At 54.7% G+C, this 19943-nt stretch overlaps 2 protein-coding genes across 2 annotated transcripts; both read right to left on the bottom strand.

Annotated features, from left to right (window-relative positions):
- Positions 1–16: 16 nt before the first annotated feature.
- On the bottom strand, positions 17–2983 carry LOC122208916 (cytochrome P450 2F2-like). The gene is given in 10 exon segments (XM_042920364.1): positions 17–188; positions 190–259; positions 357–495; positions 702–802; positions 805–896; positions 952–1091; positions 1178–1354; positions 1735–1895; positions 2133–2282; positions 2713–2983. Coding segments are annotated over 10 exon segments (1389 nt in total). The 3' UTR covers positions 17–100.
- Positions 2984–6814: 3831 nt separating this feature from the next.
- LOC122208685 (cytochrome P450 2F5) lies at positions 6815–18781 on the bottom strand. Its single transcript, XM_042920006.1, has 10 exons — positions 18670–18781; positions 17243–17434; positions 16981–17143; positions 14094–14243; positions 11605–11765; positions 11090–11266; positions 10540–10681; positions 9516–9703; positions 8783–8924; positions 6815–7278 (listed from the first exon to the last, which is right to left on the bottom strand). Exons 2-10 carry the CDS (start codon positions 17432–17434, stop codon positions 7097–7099), a joined length of 1497 nt encoding a protein of 498 aa, XP_042775940.1. The 5' UTR covers positions 18670–18781; the 3' UTR covers positions 6815–7096.
- Between the last annotated feature and the right edge of the window lie 1162 nt (positions 18782–19943).

Raw genomic sequence — 19943 nt, 5'->3', positions numbered from 1 at the left:
ATGGTAAGGAGACCTGTCCATTTGCAATTCAGGGCCTTTATTGACGAAGGCAGGTAAGGAGGTCTGAGAGCCAGTGAGCAGAAGGCAGCTGAGCCTGGCCTCAGCGGGCCACCAGGCGGAGCTGGAAGGCTGGGGGAATATTGCCCAGGCCGGCGTACTGCGGGGTGAGGTCGATGCTGGTGGGGCTCCTGCAGGATGGTGGTGAGGAAGAGGAAGGTCTCGGACCGTGCCAGGCCTGCACCCAGACACATTCGCTTGCCTGAGCACACAGGGACGCAGGGTGGGAACCATGTAGCTGCTGGGGGCGGGGCAGGGGGGGGTTGCCCAGGCTTGTCCCCTCCCTTCCTGGCCCATACCTGGGGCAAAGGGCATGAAGGCATCTCTGCTCTGGAACTCGCCCTTGTCCAGGAAGTTGGTGGGGTTGAAGCAGTCTGGGTCCTTGAATGGGGTGGGGTCCTGGTGTGAAGACACCAGGAGAGGAATCACAAAGGTGCCCTGGGGGATGCATAAGGATTACCCTGTGGACTTGATTAGCCATGGCCTTTTATCCATCCAAGACCCCTTGTAAAAGCCACTGGGAAGGTGGACCTTCTTTTCTGTTCCCAGGACTTTGTAACTCAGCATCGGACAGGCTCAGGTCTGATGCTTTAGGTTCTAGGAGCTCTGGGGCCCTGCACAGAATCCCCTTGCTCGGTGGGTACCTTGGGCAAAAAGTAGCCACGCAGGTGGGTGTCCCGGGTGAGGGCGCGTGGCAGCCCCAGCGGCAGCACGCTGATGAAGCGCTGGAACTCGTGCAGCACGCGTTGGTGTAGGGCAGGCGCTTGCAGTCCTCCAGCCTCGGGGTGCGTGTCCGACCTACCACTGCACTTTGGCAGAGGGCGTGATCTGCGTGTGTCCTGACCCCCAGCCACCCCCAAACCCTAGCCCCTCATCCCAGGCTTTCCAGCTCACAGACCTGCCACCTCAGGGTACTTAAGCAGAATAAGGAGCCCGTAACGCAGAGTGGTGCTTGTGGTCTCAGTGCCGCCAAAGAAAAGGTGTGTGGTCATCACCAACATCTCCTGGAAGTGGCTCTCTGGGTCTTTCTGTTCCTGCGTACAGAGATGGGCGGCTGCCATGTGCCTGGCACCTCTTGGTGGGCGGCATGGGTAGAATTTAGGGTAATAGGGGCCTGCACCTTCTCCATCTGATCGAGGAAGCAATCGATGAAATCGCGGGGCTCCCCTGGCAGCCGTGTCTGTTGGTGCTGCTGGATTTGCTCAGAGATGAAGACCTGAAGCTCCGTGAAGTTTTGAAAGATTCGGTGGTGTGGACCTGGGAACCAGTCAAGGAGGGAGGGGAAAATATTGTACATCTGGGGGGACAAGATGGCAACTGGACCTTGAACAAGACCACTAGGTCCCCTGCAGGGGAAATTACAACCAGGACTTTGCTTTTTTTTTTTTTTTTTTTTTTTTTTAAAGTAGGGCTTTAGTCCCAGCACAGAGTCCAACTCGGGGCTTGAGCTCATGACCCTGAGATCAAGACCTGAGCTGAGATCAAGAGTTGGACACTTAACAGACCGAGCCACCCAGGTGCCCTTGCACCAGGATTTTAATGTTCTTAGTTCTAGAACTCTTCCCTTCCAAGATTCCAAGACTCTCAATCTAATGATCCAATGTAGGCAAAGTGTATGTACTTGGGGCTTGGTACAGGTTTGACACGGGAGGAAGGGACTGGGGTGGGCCCTCTCACCTCACCCCATCTGGAACTCATGATGCGGAAGTTGTCATTGAAGAGGTCCAGGAGCCTCAGGAACTCTGGGTCCTCATAGCCATAGCGGTTCCCGAAGACCACCAAACAGATAACATTAGATACAGCATTATCTAGTAGCCGCCGGGGGTCAAACGGTGCTCCTGGGGGTGGAAACAGGACGGGGTCTTAATGCGGTGGCTTGGCTTACTGACTTTGTTCACTACAAATGTGCCGCACCTCCTTTTTAAGTAATCTCTACACTCAACGCGGTGCTGGAACATCCTGAGATCTAGAGTCCCACGCTCTACCAACTGAGCCAGTCAGGCGCCCCACCAACCCTTTCTTGATCATTAGCCACATCCACAAAAGGTCCCTTTCCTTTCCCGACCAGGCCGCACCAATGGTGGCTTGAAATTCGCCAAGCAGACAATCCGCCTCCTCCAAGATGCGCTCCTCTATGGTCCGCGCTCCCAACCGGAACTCCTTCAGTGCTCCCAGTGCCAAATTTCGCAGCGTCAGCCAGCGCCGCCCGTTAGAAAACACGATGCCTGGGGGTGGGGCAGAGAAGGGGACCACCCGGGGAGTTGGCCACGCCCGTCCTGGAAGCGTCCGGTCTTGGAGCCCGCCTCCTCGCCACCCTTCACTCTGCTGCTTTCCAGACCTTTTTGCTGCAAACCCAGCCTTCTCGGTCCTATCCGCACATTGGCCTCACCTCTACTGGTCTCGATCCCTTACGAGCGCCTGATCTCTTTGGCTTTGACTCTTAGGCTCTTCTCTTCTATTGGCTGCACGAGGAACCGGCACCACCCCCCGCCCCCGCCCCTATTTGGTCCCTTTTAGCTCCGCCCCACCTTCCTGCTGTTTGCCTTCATTGGCCTTTATTCTTATTAGGCACCGCCCCATTGCCCCGGTCCAACCCTCTAAATCGCTCGAACTGGGTGGTCCAGGCCAGCACTTCCGCCGCCGCCGGGGACTCACCGTTTCCGCGAGTGAAACGTTCGAGCACAGCCGTGGCCCCACGGCCAGAGAAGGCATCCGCCTGCAGCACTAATGCGTCCCGCAGCGCTGAGTAGCCGCAGAGAACCACTGCAGGGCGCCGGCCCAGCCTCACCGTGAACACCGGGCCCCAGCGGCCAGAAAGCTGCGCAGAGCCGGTGCTCAGCGGGTCCCGGTCGGGACTCCTGACCGCTTCCTCCACCCCAGAGCCCCGCCCCCATCTCTCTCTAACTTCAGACCCAGGAGTCCCCATTTCAGCCCCTCGTTCCTGGCCGAGGCGCTCAGATCCCCACCTCCTCCTTCATCCACAGGAGTCCAGGACCCCAGCTCCCTCTTCCCTCGAGATCTGGAAGACGAGGTCCCGAGCCCTCTGCACCCTCAGAACCAGGCGTCTGAGCCCTCGGTACTCTCTTCCCCACCCTGAACCAGGAGAGCGGACCTCTCTGCACCCCTTCCCCCCGGATCCCCTATCTGACGTCCCACCCTAGGCTGTTAACTCCCTCAGGACCCAGAAACCGGGGCGGGTAGAGGGAGGCAGGGAGCGGGCGGTACCGGGAGCTCAGGCCCACTGTCCCCCTCCTCCTTCAAACTGATGCCGGGGCTCCCAGCTTCCACCCCTAGTCTCCTCCTTCCCTGGAACCCAGGACTCCAGGCCCCTCAACCTTCCTCAGGACTCGTGGGGTCAGAGCCCTCAGCTGTCTTCATTCAGAGAACCAGGTGTGTTCCAGCCCCCAGTCCCACCTCCACGAGTCCAGAATCCTTCCCCCCATCCCCACCCACTCTCGGGGTTACCTCCATGAGAGTATGGTCCAGCCGTCCAGACTCCAGCTGCAGCAAGTTCCCCAGCAGTGGGAGTGGCCTGGGCCCAGGGGGTAGGACCCCGCCGAGGCTGAGGGCTCTGTGCACCCCAACCCCGCCTGGCTAGCGCCAGCAGCAGTAACAGCGCTGTGACACCCGTGGACATCATGCTCTGTGTCCTCCATGCCTGCCCCCCTTTGCCTTTATGTGATTCCCTTTGGGTCTTGGGTGGAGGAGGGGCGCATACCGGGAGTGGGAGAGGTGGGCGTCTCCAGACCACTCATTCTGCAGATTCCCCATCCGAGGTCTCCACCCAGCCCCCAGCTCTAGCTCTCTGTTGTGCCAGGCCCAGCGTGCCCTATTTGGCAACTTCCATGTCAATGCACCTGTTTGCATCTTTCACATCAATACACCTGGCCAACAGGTGCACCCTACTGAGCCTTTGGGTCCTTCGGGTCCATCTTACTTGGCCTGTAGATGTGCATTTCTGAAGGCCCTGGCCACCTTTGGGCCCGAGACCCCCTGAATGCTGTACTCTATACTTCTGATTCCTAAATACATTCTTGACTCCTAAAAACACCCCTGGTGACATACCCTTTAGCCTGGCACTCCTGTGCCCTGTGCTTGTGATTGCTAGGGACTCGCACCTGAGCCCTTGTCACTTCCATTCCCTTGCTCTTGGAACCTGGTATTCTGTACCTATCTACCAGATGCTCCCTCAAATCCCCTAGCCTCCTGGCACCCATCAGCCTGGCATTTCTGTGCCTAGCCTTATGACTCTTGGGTGCCTTCCCACATGCTGACCGCCTTGTGCCTTACCCTGAACCCCTCACCACCTCTGTTCCCAATGCTCTAGTTCCCAGATGTCCCTGAATGTCCTATGCCCATGCTGCTGCACCCCATGTCTCCAGTTTCCCACGAGTCTCGCTGGGCACCCCCACCTGAGGCCAGGTCTTGATGGCCACGCCTGGGGGTGTGGGCCGGAGGGCACAAGGTGCCCAGGGGTAGGGTTGGGGTTGGGGCTGAGTCAGAGTTCAAAACACTGTTCAGGAATGAGGCCCACCCTCCCACCAGCACCTGCCTCACCTGGCCGTGCCTCACCAGATCAAGCCTTCTGACAGGTGCCTGGCACAGGGCCCAGAGGTGGGGAGAGGGTGGGGGCCGTGCACTGTCTGGAACTGGGCTTGTTTCCAGGAATGTCTCTCAGTATCTCTGTCTCTATCTTTGTTTCATCTCTCACTCTCAATTTCTGTTTCTTTGTTCATCTCTCTCTCTTTCCGTTTTACTCTCAGTACCTGCTTCTGTTCATATCTGTATCCCTCCCAGTTTATCTTACCCTTAATCTCCCTCTTCCCTGTCTCCCTGCCTCTATCTCTGCCATGGATCTCCTTCCCTGTCAGCCTTTCTGTCCAGGAACCCAATGACTGGCAAGGAGTGTGGGCAGGCCCCCTGCCCCCCACCGCCCCCCCCCCCCATTACAGGGGCTGACTCCAGAGACAGCAGGGGTGCTGCGGGGTGTGCCCTCCCCTGACCTGGCCCCATCCCACTGTGTCAGGCTTTCAGATGAACTGCTTTCTCTGGGTCTCTTCAAGAGCTGGCATTTGTTGTTCACTTCTGTATCCCCAGCACTGAAATACACAGTGGGGGCTCAGTAAATGTTGAACCAATGCATGACTCTCTGTATCCTGAATTCTGTCTGTTTCTATCTCTAACTTAGACTCTATTTTTTTCAGTTTCTGTCTTGCTGAATCCTTGTGACTGTCTCTCTTCTTGTGTCTCTGTCTCATCTTGTGTGTGTGTGTGTGTGTGTGTGTGTGTGTGTGTGTTTATTTTGAGAGAGAGAGAGAGCGAGCGAGCATGAGTAGGGGAGGGGCAGAGAGAGGGAGAGAGAGAATCCCAAGCAGGCTCTGCGCTGTCAGTGCAGAACCTGGCTCAGGGTACGATCTCATGAACCTCAAGACATGCCCTGAGCCAAAGTCGGATGCTTCACTGCCTCAGCCACCCAGGTGCCCCTCTATCTCTGTTTTAGCATCTCCTGTCTTCCTTGTCTCTGAGCATCTGTCCACTGTCTCTCTGTCTCACTCCTGGTCTTTGGTTTTCATGATCTCTCCCATCTGTCTCTTCATCTCTTGGTCTCTCCTGTCTCTCTCCAACTCTTTTTCAGTATTTCCATGTGTTTCTCTTTGCTGTTGTCCCTCCACCTTTCTTTCTCGGGACCTCTGAGTCTCTCCCTCTCTCTCTCCACCTCTGCGTCCCTGCCTGGGCCCTTGGGGCAGACTCTCGTTGGCCTGTGGTGGGAACAGCATGGGGATTAAGGAGCCGACGCCTATGGGTGTGGGGACCGCCTATAAGTCTCAGCAGAGTGTGTTGTGTCCTAGCTTCTGGATGGCCTTGGGGAGGCCCCATTTAGGGTACGGTCACCTAAGCCACCTCCGCCCATGGCTGGGGGGCCACCGCCCCTCTGACTCTGGCTCCTTGGAGCTTAAGATGCCTGCCCACTCATTGAGAAAAGCTTCTGTCAGCAGGATGTCAGGCTAACAAGCCCAGTCTCAGGTTGGGAGGCCCCATGCCTGGGACTGCTAGCCCTACCCCAAAGGGATACATTGCAAGACAAGGGAATAGTCTTTCAGGCTTCCTGGTGCCTCCCTTCCCCCCTTCATTGCCCTTCTTCTCTGGCTTTCTCTGGCCATTTCTGTTTCTTTCTTTGTCTCTCTCTCTCCTCTCTGTCTCCCCATTTCTCCGTCCCTGTACCCCTCTGCATTGCTCTGTGTCTCTGACTTGTGAGGTGGAGGGGACCAGCGTTGGAGTCTGCATCCTGATCCCAGCTCTGTCGCCCTCCAGCCGTGTGATCTTGGCCAAGGCATTTCATCTCTCTGTCTCTAAAAGTGTAACATGCTGCTTTGCCTCATAGGGAGATTTAAACGGGGCCTTAGAGTGCATTGGAAGCACTGTGTAAGTTTGAGTAATTGTTATTTCTCAGTCTCTGTGTGTCTATCGCTCAGTCTCTCATGTTCTCCCTGCTTCTATCTCCATCTTTGTACCGCATCTCTGGGCCGACCGCATCCTTATGTCTCTAGACTGCTGTCTTTTTCTCTGCCTGGGTTTCTCTGCCTCTCTGTCGTCAGGCCTCACAGCCCTTACCCTGGGAAACAATTTCTCCCAGTTTTTAGCCACTCTAAGGGTGACGGAAGAACCGGTCAGTTTGGTGTCTCCTTTCTCTGCAGCCAGACATTCCTTCCCCCCATCCTGGGGGACCGTCCTCTCTATAATTCAGCCAAGGCAGTTGGAATCTTTTACAATTTACTAGAAAATGATTCAAACGGCCCCCAAGAGGGCGCGCAATAGGAACGAGGCAAGCACTTCCCCTTCCCTTTGCGCTTCTCTGCTTCTGGGGGGCGCCGACCAGGTCGAGATGGGGGGGCGGACGGACCGGTAGGCGGCAGGCTCAGGTGAGGGGAAGCGAGTGTGACAGCGAGAGGGATCACGGGCACAGTGGAACGAGAAGAGGACGGCGCCAGCCCCACGGCGGGCCTCCCGGCTCCGTGGCGGATCTGGAAGGGCCGCGGCGTCAGCGCGTGCGCAGGCACACCTGGAAAGGCCGCGGTAAGTTGCCGAGCCCGGAGCTGAGCGGCGTCAGGTCGATGTCCTCGGGCGCCCCCAGCGGCTGCAGCGAGAAGTTCTGCAGGATGGCGGTGAGGTAGAGGAAGAGCTCCATGCGCGCCAGCGACTCGCCCAGGCACACTCGGCGACCTGCGGGGGGTGGGGAGGTGGCCCAGGAGCGGTGAGATGAGACGGGGTGAGGGGCTCCGGTCCCAAATTCTCGGAGAAAAACATATGAAGCTAATGGTTGGAGACGTCACAGACCCACCCATCTAAAGATCTGTAAAGGCGCTTTAAATCCGGGACCAACAAGGATCTGGCCGACGATACAAGGGCGAGTTCACGGGTTCCAATCCCGACTCTGCAGTTACGAGTTCTGTGATCTTGGGCAAGCCAGTTTCTGGGTATGTAGAATGGGGATGATAAAAAGTGAAATGAGGGGCGCCTGGGTGGCTCCGTCGGTTGAGCGGCCGACTTCGGCTCAGGTCACGATCTCGCGGTCCGTGAGTTCGAGCCCCGCGTCGGGCTCTGTGCTGTCAGCTCAGAGCCTGGAGCCTGTTTCGGATTCTGTGTCTCCCTCTCTCTCTGACCCTCCCCCGTTCATGCTCTGTCTCTCTCTGTCTCAAAAATAAATAAACGTTAAAAAAAAAAGTGAAATGAAATAAAATGGGGATGACAATAGTACCTCAGAGTGTTGTGAATGGTAAATTCAGGTAAATGAGAATATGATGCCATGTAGGTCATTGCGTGTCATAGGTTACTCTAGGCAGTATACTGATGTTAAGTTAACCCTCATAATAATTCCAAGAGGTGGGCCTTATCAATCTCCACTTTATAGACGTGGAAGTTGAGGCACAGAGAGGTGAAGTAACATATTCCAGGCCGTTATAGCTGGGGGATGACTGAGCTGGGGGTCTGGCTGTAAAACCTAACTCTTAGCCACCACTCTAATAGGTCTTCTTAAAAGTTTTGCCTGGCACACAGTAGACAACATGGTAAGTGGCTTATTATTATTCCTCCTTCCTCCTTCCTCCTTTTTATTTCTGCTACTGGGTTGAACAGGAAAGATATTTTTTCAGCAGGATAAAGACCAACGCCAAGGAAAACTAGAACTGCTCACCTGCGCCACCCAGTGGCTGACGGTGACCCCCCCCCCCCCCCCCCCCACCGCCCAAGTTGAATTAATATCCTGCCTCCCCGCCTCCCTCCGCAAGGATTTTAGTCATTATCTGCCTATAGGAACAGAGTTCGGAGTGAGAACATCCGAAGCTGAGGATGCGGTGGGATGAAGAAGTGAGAGGGTTTGAGAGTGGAATTAGGACTGAAGAAAAAAAAAAAAAGGTGTGGGGGGGGGGGCGGTGGGGGGAGGGGGGCGGTGCGTCTGGGTGGCTGAGTCCGTGAAGCATCCGGCTCTTAATTTCGGCTCAGATCATGATCTGGGGGTTGGTGAGACTGAGCCCCAAGTCTGGCTCTGCGCTGGCAGAGGGGAGCCTGCTTAGGATTCTCTCTCACCTTCACTCCCTGCCCTTCCCCTGCTCGTGCCCTGTCTCTCTCTCTCTCTCTCAAAATAAAAAAAAAAAAAAAAAAGGACTGAGGAATGTAGGTAGGAATATGGGGCCCCAAAGACCCTGACTCTTGCCCCTGTGGTTCTCACCGGCTGAGAAGGGCATGAAGGCAGGGCTCTTCTTGAAGGACTGATTGGCATCCAGAAAATGCTCAGGGTTGAATTCCTGGGGCGTCAGGAACTGGCTGGGGTCATAGTGGACTGTATTAAGGAGGGTGATGACATCCGTGCCCTGTGTGAGTAGGGAGGCAGAATCAGTGGGGTAGAAAGTCTGGGAGATTCTCAAGCTAAAACTTCCATTTGACCGGGCTGGAGGTCCCAGGGACTTGAGAAGGCGATGTGAAGCATAGGACTCCATCAGGGATTCAGGAAATGTGTGTCACTGTCTGGGGTCCCAAGCGGGTGCTGGAAGCTGTGTGCACGGGGGTGGGGGATACCTCCCCTTGTCAGAGCAGGTTTGGGGTTTCTGGGAAGAGGGAGAAGTCTCAGGACAGTGCTTAGGCACAGGGGACCCCCAGGATGAAGTGTTAGAGCCTGGGGATGCTGGAGAGGGGTTAGGGAACCTGTCATGGGGAAGAGATCTGGAGTTCAGGGTCAGGATCCAGTCCATTACAGTACCGAATAGGGTCTTGGGAAGGGGCTGAGGCTCTGGATTGAAGAGCCTCAGATGTCTGTTGCTGGGGCTTGGGATGCCAGTCGCTAAGGCCCAGGGTACTGATTGCTAGGGCCTGGGATCCTCCTTGCTAGAGCCCCGGAAGCCATTAGCAAATCTGGGATGCCTCTTCTAGTGTGCCAGCTGTCCATTGCCAGGTGCCCAGCACACCTGGGGTATCTGGAAGCCGCGAAAGGCTGTGTCCCGGGTGACGCGGTGCGGTAAGTTCATGGGGATGACGTCTGCGAAGCGCTGCACCTCGTGGATCACCGCATCTGTATAAGGCATGGCCGCTCGGTCCTCCAGCGCCGGCAGCCGCGCCCGTCCCACAACGCTGTCGATCTCCTCCTGTACGCGGGCTGCAGGTGGAGAGGGGAGCCTAGTCGGGGGTACCAGGGGCTCGACTGGGCTGGGGAGAGGGGTATGCTTGTGTGGGCGGGGTCCAGCCCCTGCTTCTCAGTAGGAGGGCCGCTGCAGAGGTCCCTGTGGGGGTCAGCGGGGGCCACGGAGGGAAGGGTTGGTTTGAGAGTTGTAGGTGAGGACGAAAATTTGGCGCAAGGGCTCCTAGGGGCGGGGTTGGGCGGGAGGGGCTTAGGGGCTGCCTGGAGTCCAGGTCCCGGATGGGAGGACATGGCCCGCTGGGGGGTGGGTCGAGTGGGTGGGCTGTGCGTAAGCTCCGAGAGATCCCGGATGCGGCAGGCGGCGTGGACCCTAATAGACTCTGTGCCGGAGGCCAGGGTTCCGGGATCCGCCCAGAGGCGGGGTTTGGGCGAGATGGGGTCGCAGACCGTGCTGTGTGCGCAGGTGGTCAGACTTTGTGGGTCAGACTGATGGTTCCTGGCTGGCCCTGCGGCTGAGGCTCAGGGCCAGGCTCTAGGCGGACTGGGAGATCCCTGCTCCGAGGCCGGACGCGTGCTGGGTGGTCAGGGTCAGAGGTGGGCCGCAAAGCAAGACCATGAGGGCGGGGTCCGGGGTCCGGGGTCCAGCAAGCTGTGTGGACCGCGGGAACCGTGTGGGTGGGCTGGGCCTCCGTGTGGGTTTGTGGGTTTGGCTGTGGGTCCCGGGCGTAAGCCGGAGGATTGGGCTGTCTGGCATGCTGGGCGGGGCTTCGATGCGAGCGAGCTGAGGCCCGTGGGGCACGCGTGCGGAGCGGGTGTGGCCCTTGGCGCTGTGGGCAGGCTTGGCGCGCGCGCACCTTGCACTTTTGGGTACTTCATGAGCACAAGGAAGGCGTGGCGCAGCGTGGTGCCCACGGTCTCGGTGCCCCCAAAGAGCAGGTTATGTGTGGTCATCAGCAGGGTATCCATGTGGAAGTGGCTGTGCGGGTCTTGCTTCTCCTGCGGAGGTTGAGGGGCGGGGATATGAGCCTGGGCCAGGAGATCCCGCCGGACACTGACCACAGGCTCAGCTCTGCACAACTCCTGTTGGGTGTCAGCTCAGTCCCTCCTCTGTTTAACTTTCTTTCGGTCGGGGAAGCTGGGGAGTGCGTAAGGGCTGGCTAGAGAAAATCTCAGCCGCAGGGCCCACAATTAACAGAGCCTTAGGGACTTCTTAATGAGCTGTTAATCGGGGCGGGCCGTGGCCCCGAGTGGCTCTGGGCTCCCGCCGAGCAGAGCCGGGAGTTCTAACTGCACTTCCCGGGAGGCAGGGAGATCATTCTCAAACCCGCTCAACCCGGGATCCTCGTTGGCTTGAGGCTGGGGCAGCAGGTCAGATCAGGGATGAGACTTCCAGGCCGGGCTTACTTGTGCCATCTTGCTGAGGAAGCAATCGATGAAGTCGCGGGGAGAGCTGGGGTCGAGGGAGTCCTGGTGGTCGCGGACGCTGCGGGCGATGAGGTCCTTCATGCGCCCGAAGTTCCGGAAAAGGCGTCGGTGCGGCCCAGGTAACCAGTCCAGGACGCTTGGAAAGACGTTGTACAACTGGGGATGGGGGGAGGGTCGGAGGGGTTTGGAGGATCAGGCAGTGTGTGGGGGGCAGAGGCCGGTGAGGTCAGGGCGGAGCAGGTAGGCACGGGGCGGGCGGAGTCTTGAGGGTCAGCTAGGTTCTGGAGAGGCCGAGGTGGAGCGGGGACTCTGTGGCAACTTGGTGGAGAGAGTGACCTTAGGCTAGGCGGGGCGGGGCCAGACGGGAAAGGGCGGGGCCAGACGGGAAAGGGCGGGGCCAGACAGGGTCAAGCGCACCCTTTCCCCGCCCGTCGTTTCCCCTACGTCCCAGGACGAACCCCAACCCTGTACCCCCTCCAACTAGGCCTCCTGACCTCTCCCCAGGGGGTGCTCATGATTTGGAAGTTGTCATTGATGAGGCGGATAATGGTGAGCAGACGTTCATCGTCGTAGTCAAAGCGGCTGCCGAAGATCACAGAGCAGATGATGTTCGACACCGAGCGGCTGAGCACGAACGTGGGGTCGAAGGGCTTGCCTGAGGGTCAGGGGCAGAATGAGTCAAGGGGCACATTGTGCAACATACCGGATTCCTGAATGGCAGTGCAACGAGGCAAGGTCACTTGGAGCACAAAACAAGTGCTCGTTGGCCACCCAGCATGCGTCATAAACAACCGCAAGAGTACCTGACAACGCAGAACCCACAACGCCCTGCGGCACATCCACACCACCACCAAGCAACGGAACAGGCTCCTCTCCGCCATCCGACCCGCAGCACGCACCACACAAGACAACACACGCAATAAACAACACAACACAATACTACATCAGCGCCTGACAACACTACAGCCTCAGCCAGCAGTGACACAGCGACACAACCCCTAACACCCAGTGGTCTGACCACTGAAGGGATCACAGAAAATAGCCCATTAGCCATGCCACACAGCACGGCCCAGAAAGCTGAGTCTGGAGTTAGATAGATACAGTTTGGACTTGGCCTTGGCTTCTTAATCTCTGCGTGACCTGGATAAACTGACTTCCCTTCTCTGAACCTCAGCTTTCTCGTCTGTAAAATGGGCTTGGTGACAGTCTTCTCCTCATGGGGCTGGTGGAAGGAGTTGGAAGTGTGGCTGGGTAAGGGCCTGGCCCATCCTGAGCCTGTATAAGCCAGGGTGCTGTGGTAGGCTGAATAATGCCCCCCCTCCCCAAATGTCCATGTCCTAATCTCTAAGAGCCTGTGAACTTGTGATTAAATTAAGGAATTTGAGATGGGGAGATTATTGTCTGGCTTATCCGAGTGGATCTAATGTAATTACAATGGAGGCAGAAGGGTCTGAGTAAGAAAAGGTGATGTGATGATGGAGAGGGAGAGTGAGGGAGGAGGGAGAGAGAGAGAGATAGAAATACAGATATTGGGAGATGCTGTGTTGCTGGCTTTGAAGAAGAGGGGAAGGGACCACGAGGTCAGGAACGTGGGTGGCCTCTCTAGAGGCTGGAAAAGGCAAGGAAATGGATTTTCCCCTAGAGTTTCCAGGAGTCAGCTCTGCCCACCCGTTTTAGTTTTAGACTTTGGATTCCAGAACTGTAAGAGAATAAATGTGTGCTGCTTTAAGTCACTAAGTTTGCGGCTTTTTTTTTTTTTTTAATAGCAGCTACAGGAAACTAACTCAGGCAGTTATTCCTTTACTTACATCCCATCATTCCAACCCTGCAGCATCATTTTTTTTTTTTTTTTTTTTTTTCCCTGTCAAAAGCCAGCAAGATTTGGAGATCAGGGTAGAGGACTGTCTGCCTCTCTGTGTTTTAGTTTCTTCTCCTGTAAAATGGGGTTTAAAATAGGACTCCTGCTTAGGTTTGGGTGATTGTTCAAGGAGGTAATATACACGAAATTCTTGGAACAGTGCTGGCCCATGGTAGGCACCATGTAAGTGTCTTTATTTTTAACTTATTATTATTATTTTTTTCCATGGGTGGGCAGTTTTGAGCTGGGTTTTACACCCCAGCTCTGCCACTTCCTGGGCACATGACTTAACCTTTCTGGGCCTGAGGTTGGTCACTTGTAATAGCTTCCTAAGGTTTCAGGGGACGTGGGATGTGTTCATATGTGTGAAGAGCTTAGTACAGTCCCTGGTCTCAGGAAGTACTCAGTAAATGGGCATTCATGTGCAAAGTGTGGACCTTGGTGTCGGCAAGAACCGGGTTTAAACCTTTGCTTCTCCACTGACTAGCTTGATCATTTCAAGACAGTTGGTTGATCTCTATGCCTCTGTTTCCTCATCTGCAAAATGGATTGTTCTGAGGCTCCAGGGGCTTATGCACCAAAGTGTGCTTAACACAGGGCCCCCATAAGTGGTGTGGTGTCAAGAGTATCATCATCATGGGGCGCCTGGGGGGCTCAGTCGGTTGGGCGTCCGACTTTAGCTCAGGTCATGATTTCACAGTTTGTGAGTTCGAGCCCTGTGTCGGGCTCTGTGCTGACAGCTCAGAGCCTGGAGCCTGCTGTGAATTATGTGTCTCTTTCTCTCTCTGTCCCACCCCTGCTTGGGCTCTGTCTCTCTCAAAAATGAATAAATGTTAAACAAAAAAAGGATCATCATCATCACCATCCACCACAATGATACACACTGCGTTCAGAATACCACGCAGGGACAGCGCAACGGAACAACCACCACATAACCCGTCTTGCTGCCGTACCTCAAAGAACATAGCACCTGGAGCTGACCCATCTCCAGGGGGCACCACTCTTACCGTGGGCCGAGTGAGGAGCCTGCAGCAGTTTTAAGTTCACGCCCACACTCTCTGGCAGTCCTGACGACTAAGGAAGATGGATGTGAGTTAGGCGTATCAACTGCGTTCGAGGACCAACCTTCAGTTTTCCGTAGCTCCGCCAGCAGGAAGCGGCCTTCCTCCAGGATCCGCTCCTCGATGCTCTTCTTCCCCATCCCGAAGTTCCGCAGAATCTGGATGGAGAACCTCCTCAGGGCCTTCCACCGGTCCCCATTGGAGAAGGCGAGGCCTGGCGAGAAGGGGAGGGGCCAGCTCTACTGATGGCTTATTTCCAAGACCGCCGCCACCTGAGTCCCCTTTCCCGGTGTCTTCTGGGGGAGAGACTCAGAGTGTGGAATCTACCCCTTCCCAGGAAGCCCTTCCTAACCCTCCAGGCCAGGTCAGGTGCCTTCTCTGAGCTTCCCTAGGGCCATGGGCTTCCTCGCCATAGTCCTGATCTCTCTGTTTCCCTCATCACAGACCTGATCACTCTGGACCATCACTGTCTGGCCATGGGGCTATCTCCTTCTCTAAGCTGTGAAGATGGGGGGTGGAGGGGCTGTCTTGGTCACCACCTTGTCCCTAGCATTGTCCAGCGCGGGCCTTACCACACGGGAGGTGCTGGTGATTGCTTATTAATTAATGAAAGCACAAACGAGGGAGAAAAGCAAGAGAGATAAACATTAGGACCTCGTCTAGGAACCTTCTTTCCCTGGACTCGGGGTCTTTGCACAGGCTAGTCCTTCCAGAACACTCTTCAACATCTGTCTGCTCCTGAATGGTAGTCCTCATCTTTTAGGTCTCAGCTTAGAGGTCCCTTCCTCCGCGATGCCCATGCTGACCCTCCCTTGGCTGGTTCAGGCACTTGCCGCTGGTCTCCTACAGCTCCCTATTCCAGCCCTGACTATGCTAGGTGGTCATAATTTAGTGATGGGGCTACAATAGGATAAGGTCTCCCGATGTGTTTGTCTCTGGTTTCCCTGGAGCAAGCAGAGAACTAGAAGCTAAAGAAGAAAAAAATGACGCTGATTGCCTTGCACCGTCTGCCTTATCTCATTGACTTGGAACAAACAGCTTTCTCATCCCAGCCAACTCAGGGTCAGAGAGAGGAAGCCACTTGTCCAAAGGCACATACCCAGGAAGGAGCAGAACCCTGTTGTTATCCTTTGTACTATGTAAGGAAGAACTAGTAACAGATAAAGTATGTATCCAGATGGTTTCTGTGTGGCAAGTAGAAAGAAACCGCTACTGTCTCCACTTCCTTGCACCTGGTGCACCTGGACGGGTGAGGTCATCAGACCAAGACCGGGAAGGGGACATGAAGGTGGAATGTGTACTCAATGCACTGGATTTTTTGTTTGTTTGTTTTAAAGTTTATTTTGAGAGACAGGGAGAGGGGAGAGAGAGAGAGAGAGAGAGAGAGAGAGAGAGAGAGAGAGAGAGAGAAAGAGAGAGAAAGAGAATCCCAAGCAGGCTCCATATGCCATCAGCACAGAGCCCGATGTGGGGCTTGATCTCACCAACAGTGAGATCATGACCTGAGCTGAAATCAAGAGCTGGATGCTTAATCCACTGAGCCACCCAGGTGCCCTGTTCTTGCTTTCAACTAGAGCTCTTTGCTTCCAAATCCTGGAGCAGCTGGTATCCACCTAGTGAAGGGGACAGGAGGAGCCTCAGGGGTTCTTTAGGGGGAGAAGGATAGTTGAGGATGCAGGTCTCCAGGATCCCCCTTTCAATCAGAGCAACTTTCTGCCAATCTTATCTCTTTCTCCCCCTCCCTTTCCCTTGTCATTTATTGGGCTTTGTCTTATGGCTTTCTCTGAATAAAAGATTTATGTTAAAAAAAAAAAAGAAGAAAGAAAGAAACAGGGTGCCTGGGTGGCTCAGTCCGTTAAGCGTCCAGATTTGGTTCCGATATGATCTCATGGTTCATGGCTTTGAGCCTCGTGTTGGGCTCTGTGCTGATAGCTCGGAGCCTGGAGGCTGCTTTAGATTCTGTGTCTCCCTCTCCCTCTATCCCTCCCCTGCTCACACTCTGTCTCTTTCTCTCAAAAATAAAATAAACATTAAAAAAATTTTTAAGAAAAAAAAAAGGAAAGAAAACCCAGAAGACTAGGTGATTTCCAAACCTAAGGAGGACAGGGTATTGAGACAGGAGAGGTTTGGAGTTGATGTGAGTTGTTGGCTGGGTGGGATGGACCTGGGTTTGGATTGGGATGGGATGACAATGGGGGAGGAGGGGGGATTATGGGGTTGATGATAAATTGAGGTTGCTGATGGGAATGGAGTTGTATAGAATGGAAAAGACTGGTAGATTGGGCTTGAGATTAGCTTGGGGCTGGGTGGATATGTGCTGGGGTTAGTTTTGGTGATGGCGGTTTGATTAGGGTTGAAAATGAAACTGGGAATGAGCAACTTCAATGGGTGATTGGGATAGAAGATAGGGCTGGGGCTGGGGAGAAAAATAATGGTGGAGTTCAGTTTGATGGTCAGGATGGGGTTGATAACAGGTTTTAATGTGGGGTTTGGGAGAGGGTTCATAATGGGAATGGAGGTTGGAGGGAGATGAAGTCAGTGTTGCAGGTAACCATGAAAGTTGAGGTTGGAATGGGGAACATGGAGGTAGGGTTGACGAGGACTGGGTTGAGGTGGACAATGTGGGCTGGGCCAGATAATTTGGCCACTTGACTGAGATGGAGATTTGATAATGTGGTTAGGCTAGAGATAGGGATTGGGATGAGAATGGGGTTGGAGTTGGACGCAGGTCGGGGACTGGTGTGGAAGTGCATTTCAAAATGGTGGTGGGATTTGGGGATGGGGAAGTGAGTCCACCTAGACTAGCACTGTCTGGCTCCATCCCAGCTGGTGTCATTGGTGAGATCAGTAGCCCTGAGTGTCACCAAAATTGGGAGGACAGTCCCCTACCCTTATCCCCTCCCTCAGTGTGGAGTGAGCTGGAGAGGGGAGAAGATGGGGAGCAGGCTTACCATTGCCCTTAGTGAAGTTGAGAAAGGTGGGGTAGTCGCCACGGCCACTAAAATCGTCCCCTTGGTCCACAAGGGCCTCCTTCACGGTTTGGTACCCGCTGAGGACCACTACGCGTCTGGGCCCCAGGTACACTGTGTACACCGAGCCATAGACCTTGCTCAGCTGAGGGTAGGAAAACAGATGTCATGGGGGGGGAGGGTCTGGGACCCTGGGACCCCTCCCCCTGTTCCTCCCTTCTCACCCCACCCTAGGTCCTTGCACCTTGGTAAGAGAAGTCAGCATGTCTTGGGAGCGAAGCTGCAGCAGGTTTCCCAGGAGTGGGAGAGGCCTAGGGCCTGGGGGCAGCCGGCTCTTGCCCCTTGAATTGAGCATCAGGAACACACAGGTGAGAGCCAGGAGCAGGAGCAAGATGGCTGTGCTCATACTGTCTATGGTGAAAGCAGCCGCAGGCATCTGGGGAGCGAAGTGGGAGAGCATAGGACCCGCAGGGCCAGGGAGGGAGCAAGATCCCTTCACTCTGCAGCTCCTGGGACTTGCCTCCCCCACACCCTGGAAATGGGGGCAGAAGAAAAGAAGGAAGGAGGGGCACCTGGGTGTTTCGGCTGGTTAGACATTGGACTCTTGATTTCTGCTCAGGTCATGATCTCGTGGTTCCCTGAGTTTGAGCCCCACCTTGGGATCCTCTCTCTCCCTATCTCTCTGCCCCTCCCCTGCTTGGGCTATCTCTCAAAATAAATAAATAAATAAATAAATAAATAAATAAATAAATGTTAAAAAAAGAAAGACAGAGAGAGAGAAGGGAGGAGGTAGAGAGGCAGGGAGAGGGAACAACCAAGGCCTGAGGGGACAGAAGTGAGGGGTGGGGACAGAGAAGGAAAGAAAGGGCATGGAGACCAGGAGAAAACAGAGGCAGAGGCAGTCAAAATGCAGAGAGACCGACAGCAAGAGAGACAGCAACGGAACAGAGACCGATGGAGAGATGGAGACAGAGAGACAGAGATACACATGGAGATAATGAGGTATTTGGAAAAACCAAGTAAGATATCGGAATATCTATAGATGTCTCTCTGTCATCTGTCTGTCTGTCATCATCTGCCATCTATCATGAGACTGACTCTCACACAGAGAGTGATAAGAGATAGAGACACGCAAGGACAGAGACAGACAAATCAAGGCACAGAGCTAGAGAAAGACAGAAGAGAGGTGGACAGACAGACACACTTCCTGAGAGACTTAGAGATGGGCACTGAAAGGTAGAGAAAGGGCAAGAGAGAGACAGACACACACACACACACACACACACACACACACACACACACACAGAACATTAGACAGACACCTAGAAATAGAGGCCAAGACAGACTGAGACAGAGAAGGGGGCAGAATCAGATAGAAAAGAATCAGGGGTTCTGACCCCATGGGCTCAGGGCTCATTCCACAGATGCCACCTACTGGGTAAAGAGCCAGTGATCAAGACCCAGTGCCCAGCCTACCGTGAGCTCTAAAACACTTGTCAAATGAACGAACAGAGCCAGAGAGAGCCCCAGAAACACAGGCCCAGAGACCCTGAGAACCCTCAAAAGAGGAAAAGGGAGATCCCAACCAATCGTAGTGACAAGGAAATGAAGCCGATGACCCCACTCTTGAGAGCCACCCTCCTCCTCTGTGAACCGTACTTGGCCCTTTACCTGCTGAACTTCTAGGATGGCTGAGATATGATCTGCTCCAGGCGTGTGCCCTGTGGCTCTGTGGCCTGGGGAGAAGGGGGCTGCTCTTAAATCACCTCTGTCCACAGCCCATGACCCTCCACACCCAGTTTTCCCAGTGACTTTTAATCCCTTTCACTTTTATACCTTACCTTGGGAGTGGCCCGGGCTTGCAGCCAGTTGGAGTGATGCCTTGGGTGGGTGCCATCCCTTGGGAACCCTCCACTGGCCTCTTTCGGGCTGACCTCAGCACCCATCCCTGTGGTCAATAGTGGCCGTTTTTCCTGGAGTGGGGCAAAATCTCCATTTGTTTGCCATTTGGAGCCCTGAGTCTGGTTTTGGGTTTGACCCGGGGTTTTGGGGCTGGGCAAAATAAGCCAGGGGTGGGGGCAGGGTCTCTTTGGTGTTTTAGGCACTTGGTTCTATTCATCTGGGGTCAAGTTCATTTCTGCCTGTGACTGCAGGTGACCTTTCTGTCCTGGGCTGGAGTTCTCCCATTCTCTGGAGCCTGTTCACAGCCCTCTGGCCATTCTCTGTCTCTTGTGGTTTGTCTCTGAGTTTCTGTATCTGTCTCACTTTGCTTCTGCCTCTGAATCTTTTTTGTCTCTCTTTATGTCTCTGTCTCTCTCGTTCTCTCATCCTCTGCATTTCTGAGTCTCTGTCTCTCATCTCTGTTCTGTCTCTAATTCTCCCCGTGCCTTTTCTCTTTCTCTCTGTCTCTCTCCCTGTACATCTTTCTCAGCCACCATCTCCTCCTGTCTCTGAGCATCTCTCTTTCTGTCTCTTTCTCTTTCTGTCTCTTTCTCTTTCTGTCCCTTTCTTTTTCTGTCTCACACCTCCATGAGTCAGATTGCAGTGGCAGGACTGAAGTAGGGGGAAGTTGGAGGAGGGTTTAGGAGGAGGGTTTGGGAGAAGGGTTTGGGAGAAGTGGAGGAGAAAGGACCTCAGATTTGGGTATTTTTTTGGTTTTGTTTAAAAAATTTTTAACATTTATTTATTTTTGAGAGAGACAGAGAAAGAGAGAGAGAGAGAGACAGAGAGAGAGAGAGACAGAGCATGAGCAGGGGAGGGGCAGAGAGAGAGAGAGAAGGAGACAGAGAATCTGAAGCAGGCTCCAGGCTCTGAGCTGTCAGCACAGAGCCAGATGCGGGGCTCAAACTCATGAACCGGGAGATCATGACCTGAGCCGAAGTCAGACACTTACCAACTGAGCCACCCAGGCACCCCTTGTTTTTTTTTTTTTTTTTTTTTTCCTT

This window comes from Panthera leo, chromosome E2 (genome assembly GCF_018350215.1).
Source record: "Panthera leo isolate Ple1 chromosome E2, P.leo_Ple1_pat1.1, whole genome shotgun sequence".
In the NCBI taxonomy this organism is placed as follows: domain Eukaryota; kingdom Metazoa; phylum Chordata; class Mammalia; order Carnivora; family Felidae; genus Panthera; species Panthera leo.
This window is presented reverse-complemented; position numbering and strand designations above follow the sequence as displayed.

Coding starts and splice junctions, on each gene's coding strand:
- LOC122208685 (XM_042920006.1), bottom strand. CDS start 17,434: ATGCCTGCGGCTGCTTTCACCATAGACAGTATGAGCACAGCCATCTTG. Junction 14,244..16,980: donor CAACTTCACTAAGGGCAATG/GTAAGCCTGCTC, acceptor CCTTCTCGCCAG/GCCTCGCCTTCTCCAATGGG. Junction 8,925..9,515: donor GCGGCTTCCAGATACCCCAG/GTGTGCTGGGCA, acceptor CTACTCACACAG/GGCACGGATGTCATCACCCT.